The sequence below is a fragment of the Rhinopithecus bieti genome, unplaced genomic scaffold (assembly GCF_001698545.2).
Source record: "Rhinopithecus bieti isolate Rb0 unplaced genomic scaffold, ASM169854v2 scaffold_19840, whole genome shotgun sequence".
Taxonomy (NCBI): domain Eukaryota; kingdom Metazoa; phylum Chordata; class Mammalia; order Primates; family Cercopithecidae; genus Rhinopithecus; species Rhinopithecus bieti.
Genome location: NW_016809771.1, coordinates 709,413 through 716,497, shown reverse-complemented (window position 1 = coordinate 716,497; position 7,085 = coordinate 709,413). Strand labels below are relative to the sequence as shown.

Below are 7,085 nucleotides of genomic sequence, written 5' to 3'. Positions count from 1 at the left end.
AAAACAATACATTTACCAGCTCATAAAACCCAGATGGCAGCAATTCAGTAAATAAAAGGCTTTTATTGCTCATTGCTCAGATAAGAGATTCTTTGCAAAGATGTTCTAACTTACCATTTTCCTAACAAACTACTCACCTGTTGAGTGACTACAAAGTATGCAAAAAAGACCATAGAATTTGCAAATGTGATGAAGTATGTAACTGGTTCCATGATATCCCAGGAGTACACCCACCACGTGAGCCAGGCCAGTGCCCCACCCTGAATGGAGAGCAGTGCCAATCCAGCCCACAGGAGTCCGCTGGTTTTGGCTTCCGAATGAGCTGCTATTCCAGCTTTCACCTGAGGAGGAATGAAAAACTTAATTCCGTTTACAAATATACCAACTAAAGGGACAAAAAACAAGATGAAAAGGAACTCTTTAACAAATGCACATCTGTATTACTTTGAAGAGGTCAGATATATGGAAAAACAACTTATAAAACATATACATGAATGAGTAAATACTCATTATTGTATCAGCTCATTAATCTTTTTAAAATTATAAAGGTAGTAACTGCCCTTGGAAAATAAATAGTATAGAAGAGCATACAATGAAAAACTCAGAAGTCATCCTCTGAGACCCAAATAAAATTAGAGGCCTATTTGACTCAGCAATTCCACTTCTAAGAATTCATTCTGAAAATACACCTGCATACACAAAACCCATTACAGATTCATTCTTAATAGCGAAAGTCCAAAAATAATCCATATGCCCATCAAGATGTTACACAACTGTAACGAAGCTCTGTGCCGATAAGGGGAGATTTCTATAATACGCTGAAAAAAGATGAGAATAGTGCATAATAGTGTGCTTCCTTTTCTGAGAAAAAGAACAGAATAAGAATATATTTGTATTTGTACACAGATAAAGGAAATCTAAAATGATTCATAGGTGTGGAGAATGTAGTAACTGGGAGGATAGGGTGGGAGGAAAACTTTAGATTTTTAAATTTTAATCCAAGTAAATATATTACAAGTAAAGAAAAAACTAAAATGGTAAACAATCAAAAAAATAAAACAAGTCCCTCTCTCTGACATCCTCCAAATACCCTTAGAGGTAATTACTATTAAAACTTCCTAGGCCGGGTGCGGTGGCTCAAGCCTGTAATCCCAGCACTTTGGGAGGCTGAGACGGGCGGATCAGAAGGTCAGGAGATCAAGACCATCCTGGCTAACACAGAGAAACCCCGTCTCTACTAAAAAATACAAAAAAACTAGCTGGGTGTGGTGGCGGGCGCCTGTAGTCCCAGCTACTCGGGAGGCTGAGGCGGGAGAATGGCGTAAACCCGGCAGGTGGAACTTGCGGTGAACTGAGATCCGGCCACTGCACTCCAGCCTGGGCGACAGAGCGAGACTCCGTCTCAAAAAAACAAAACAAAACAAAAAACAAAACAACTTCCTTACATCTCCTGAAACTTTCCATTCATATTGAGAGATACACATAGACCTTCCCATTTGAATAAACATCACAAATGGGATTATAAGTCTAAAGAATGCAGTTCTTTCTCTTGAAACAAACAAATTTCCCCAACTATCCCCCCAAATCAAAGTTATTGTTTCCACACCATTGATTAACTTTAGATGCTAGTTATTACCAACTTTCCAGCTGCAATTCTGTTAGGCGGTGTAAGGGCTCTGGGCCTATTCTCTAAAAAGGAAAGGGAGGTAGGACTCCAGCTAGTGCTTCCCTGCTCATATTACACTTATTTACAGAGACATTATGACTGATCTCTGGAGAGGAAGCATAGCATAGAGTTTAAGATGGCAGCTCTGAACACAGGCCACGTGAGCTCAAGTCCAGGCTCTACATGTATTAGCGATATACCTCTGTTGCTCAGTTTCCTCATCTGAAAAAATGAGGAAGACAGAAGTACTGAACTTACAGGTTGTTTGTGAGGAGTAAAGGAGAAAATTAGCATATGGAAAGCATTCAGAAAAATGCTCACACGAGGAGCACTCAATAAACACTAGGTATTATTTTCAAATATACTCAACCGTGATGCTGCCTAACCTGTTCAAGGGGCTGCAGCTGTTCCTTCAGGTGGTCAATTTTCTCCAGTAAATGGTGCTCTCTCTTTTTCTGAGACTCTTCTAAATGCAAGATTGTAACGAGTCTATGAACCAAGGATTTCATGTGTTCCATCTCAGCAGTGTGCTCATTAGTTGGTTTTTCTGAGAAAAGACACAAGGGAAACAAGCCAGTCACCATATTGTTCCTCCAGGGTGTGTAAGTCTTTCTGTCCCCAATTCTCTTTCCAAATATTATTTTAGGATCTACAGGGTAAGGAAGCTGGTGTACAAACATGTAAACAAAGGTGTAATATACATTTGAAAAGCAGTTCAAGAGTATGTTCTTTTCAACAAAGAGTGTCACAGTAAACAACAAAGTGTGGATCTGAAAGGCAGTTCATATACAAGGTTAAAAAAAAAAAGTCACCAAAAAACATGCCACTTTGGCATAAGGATTATTATGAGCTGAAGGCAACTGAAAATAAGCAGACACAAGAAAGGCTCTCCGGCCTCTCCCTATTTGCCCAAAAGCAGGACACAAATTTTACAAAGACCCCTCTACCAGAAAGAACAAAGACACAACTTTAGACTCTTTTCAGCTTAGAGATTGCACCAGAGGAATCTACATGACAAACTTTAGTAGCTTTTAACTACCTTTAACCAACTTATTTGCTTTTCCACAATTTGCTGCCCCCAGAGATTCAAGGCCCTTTTCCTTTGTCTTGTCACAACTCTAAAAATGTATTGAGTCTTGTCACAACTCTGAAAATGTATTGTTCTTTGTAGAAGATGCTCTGTCAGCTGAGGTTCAGAGCCACCTCTTTGAGAATTACTCATTCCTTGGATACCTCCCATGTGTCTATGAAACATACACATTAATAAACTACTGTTTGATTTTTTGTTAGTAATCTCTCTTATTACAGGGGTCCATCCCAGCTAAGAACTAAGAGTAAGGGAAAATTATTTTTCAACTCTTACAGGAATTACGGTTTCAGAGTTTTTAATATAAAGTTCTCTTGATTATAGACTTCCCTCATCCCACCTTCTCTATGGGTTTATAAGTCCATATAAAATTAGGCTCAGGCTATGAGAAGTCCCTCAGATTGATACCCTTCTGAGGGCTGTAATTGTTCATTATCACTGTAAGAGAACTTGAGGGAGGACAAGGTGAGAGGAAGGGAAGATGGACCTTCCCACCAGGCAGCAGCAAACAACTGCAGAAAAGAGAGACGTGTGTCTAGAGTCGGTATCAGTCCAGTGAGTTTTCCAGTTTGTGTCAGTAGTCCGGAAGTTATTTTTCTTCCATCACTACCCAATTCAAGACTGTTGTAGTCTTTACCCTCTTCCATAGTCTAGGCTATAGCTGCCATAGAGGGGTGAAAGTTAGGTGTTCCCTTTTAGGCTTTGAGATCTGTAGAAGAGTCAGAGTCCTTTTGTTAATGAAAAGTGTATTGGTACGTAAAAGATCTATATACAGAGAAAAGGCATAGATGGGACAAAATTTTGTCCAAAACCGTGGAGTATATAACAAAGATAGACAAAGCTGGGCACTAAAACAGCAAGGGTAAATTTTATTAATAACTGTTGCAATAGGGTCCAGCGTGAACTGAACTCAACTTCAATTTGTGCAGAGATGACTGTTTTAAAAAAAGAATGACAGAATAGGCAGGGTGAACAGCAGGGGCTTGAACAGAGTCAGAGAAATGAAAATTTACAAAAAGTGGATAGTTGGTTAATGTTACTGGGCCATCTGGGTTTAATTGGTAACTATACAGAAGAGATATAAACTTCTCATATCTTATGACAGGATGCAAGTCAGAGCCAGGCACCCACGGGTTGGGAGTAAGAGAGTTATGTCCTTGAACATTAGCATTTCAAAGAGAGACTCCCAAGAGAGGACAGGTCTGGGTGATAAAAAATTTATACCCCCAGGCCAGGTGAGTTGGTTCATGCCTGTAATCCCAGCACTTTGGGAGGTCAAGGTGGGTGGATCACCTGGGTTCAGGAGTTTGAGATCAGCCTGGCCAACATGGTGAAAACCCATCTCTACTAAAAATACAAACATCAGCTGGGCATGGTGGTGCACACCTGTAGTCCCAGCTACTCGGGACGCTGAGGCAGGAGAATTGCTTGAACCTGGGAGGCAGAGGTTGCAGTGAGCCGAGATTGCACCATTGCAATCCAGCCTGGGCAACAGAGAGAGACTCTCTCTCAAAAAAAAAAAAAAAAAAAAAGTTCTGGTGAGGGCTCAGAAGTTCTTTGCAAGTCCATAACAATAATGGTGTTTATTCCAGCTTCCAATAAGATATTCCTCATTTCAAAGAGCTTATCAGATTGGCCTTTACCATATATATATTTTTGGATTTTTAGTAGAGACAAGGTTTCACCATGTTGGCCACACTGTTCTCAAACTCCTGACCTCAAGCGATCCACCTGCCTCAGCCTCCCAGAGTGCTGGGATTACAGGTGTGAGTCACCACGCCCAGCCTACCATCGATATTTCTACCAACATTCTGATCATGACCACTTAAGTAAATCTCTAAAAATGTTCAGACTTCCTACAGCTATTCTCTTCCGAGCCCTCACCAGAATTGTCCTTAACACTCTGTTCATGGCAATATAGGCTTTTTCTAGTCTGCTCTTCCAAACTCTTCCAGCCTTTCCCCATTACCAAATTCCAAAGCCACTTCCACCTTTTCAGATATTCTTATAGCCCCACTCCTGGTACCAATTTTCTGTCTTAGTCTATTTTCTGCTGCAACAGCAGAGTATCACAGACTGGGCAACTTACAAAGAACAAAATTTTACTTCCTCACAGTTCTGGAGTCTGAGAAGTCCAAGACCAAGGTGTTGGCATATCGGTGAGAACCTTCTTGCTGCATCATCCCATGGCTAAAGGGAGGCAGAGAGAAAGCAAGTGTGTATGCACAACAGCACAAGAAGAGGCCAAACTCATCCTTTTATAAGGAACCTACTGCCATGATAACCTCTCCAGTGAAAATGGCATTAATCTATTCATTAGGGCAGTGCCCCTGTGAGCCAAACACCTCCCAATATGCCTCACATCCCAACACTACAACACTGGGGATCAAGTTTCCAACACATCAACTTTGGGGAACATACTCAAAGTACAGCATTGCTCTACAGATGAGGTTCTATGGCTTATTGACCTACCACCAGGTTTTGGCTGGAATAAACAGTAAATTTTCCAGATGGTACTGAGCTTTCTCAGACAGGCATTCTAAGAGAAGCGGAGTTGTCATCCAAACAATGTGGCCTTGAGCTATTAGAAACTATGCAAATGTTCGTTCAAGTCTCTTAGTGTGTGTGGTGTGAGGGGGGCAGTGTTGACAACATTTGTGCTGAGAGTTTACAGTTTTTATAGGCCATGGTTAACGCCTAGTTGAGAAGAAGGTTCTGAGGAACCTGACTGAAGTTTAGTCAAGGTGAGAGTCTTTGTCAAGTGGCATGAAATGTTTATCTGAGTTCAACAACCACTACAGAATTAATGTGTTACACTACCAACCTAAACTGACTCATAATATTTGTCTGTGGCATCTCCTAATAAAGGCCAAAAATGAGAGATAATTATTATTTTCCTTTTCTTCAGAAGCTTATTTTTTGTACATGTGTCTTCCGTGTGAACTTAATTTTCATACCCCAAATTTTGAAATCCAAATTTGCAATGTATTAGAGGAATATTTTAGTTAAATGGAGTTTAAATAACTTTTTTGAAGACTCCAAATTTGTAATTTTATAAATTTCATTTTCAGTTAATCCAGTATGATTCCTCTGCCATTGTTTTCCTTCCAACTATACCTGCTGTGTCCCTGTTTACTTCACCCTCTGAGACTTGGCAAGTCTGATACAGTTTTCATAAGCTGAGGTTCCAGGGAAACCTGGGCTCACTGACCTCCCATCTCCAGGGAGGCTTCTGCCCTAGGAGTTCAATTCCAACAAACAGCCCTTCCAGGCAGCAAGCGGGGTTTTCTAATGAGCAGGCAGGAGTGGGGAGGTTGTGCTTTACCCCACTTAGACCTAAGGCTTATGGTCCATGTGGTGGTTTGAAGGTTTAGGAAGGTCATGTAGAGCAATGGGATGGCCTGTAAACATCTTTTTCCACTTGTTTGTTCATACATGCAACCCAAAGAACAGCAAGTGGAAGACCTTCCAGGGAGTTCGGAACTCACTGGACATGAAAGTTGTGTAATATCTTAACAGGGATTTCCAATTCTATATTTTTCAATTTCTGTCACCCTCTCTTTGAAGTTAAATACTGCTCTGATGTTAAAAGAGAATTCAGAATGGAAGAAAGTAAGTGTTGAAATAAGTGATTCATTTTAATTTCTTTATTCTTCTTTGTATTTGAAAATCCCATATAATGTTCAAATATACAATTAAAATTTTTAAAAATTATTTTTATTTGAGGGGTCCTCAGAGAAATGGCTGATAAAAGTGACAGGACACGATAGTTGGTACAAGATCAACCTGGATCATATTTCTATACCAAAAAGTAAGAAAGTACTTACAGCAAACGGGGGAGAGGGAGTAAGTGACAAAGACAGAGGAGTCACTGGTGTTCAAACTGTATACTATATGACTAGCTGGAGCTGCTTCAAGCTGGAGGACTTTTTTAAAAAGCAATTTCTTACTTAAATTCCCTCCCTGTTGATGGCTCTTGCCTCACCTAGAATTTGGCTGCAAAATGATGATTTTCCACCTCCAGAAACTCTCCCACATTGACCAGTAGATGCTCAGCACCTCACTGTAAGTAAGAGCCTTCAGCCGGGCGCGGTGGCTCAAGCCTGTAATCCCAGCACTTTGGGAGGCCGAGGCGGGCGGATCACGAGGTCAGGAGATCGAGACCATCCTGGCTAACACGGTGAAACCCCGTCTCTACTAAAAAAATACAAAAAACTAGCCGGGCGAGGTGGCGGGCGCCTGTAGTCCCAGCTACTCGGGAGGCTGAGGCAGGAGAATGGCATAAACCCGGGAGGCGGAGTTTGCAGTGAGCTGAGATCTGGCCACTGCACT

General features: G+C 41.1%; 1 protein-coding gene across 3 annotated transcripts in view; it reads right to left on the bottom strand.

Moving 5' to 3' along the window:
• Window positions 1-7,085, bottom strand: part of MCUB (mitochondrial calcium uniporter dominant negative subunit beta) — a 120,617-nt gene that overhangs the window by 3,741 nt on the left and 109,791 nt on the right. For all 3 annotated transcript variants that reach the window (XM_017890402.1, XM_017890404.1, XM_017890403.1), the window contains exons 5-6: window positions 2,053-2,213; window positions 138-341 (exon numbers count right to left, since the gene is read on the bottom strand). In XM_017890402.1, coding sequence (XP_017745891.1) covers window positions 138-341; window positions 2,053-2,213 — 365 coding nt within the window. The remainder of the gene's footprint in view (window positions 1-137; window positions 342-2,052; window positions 2,214-7,085) is intronic.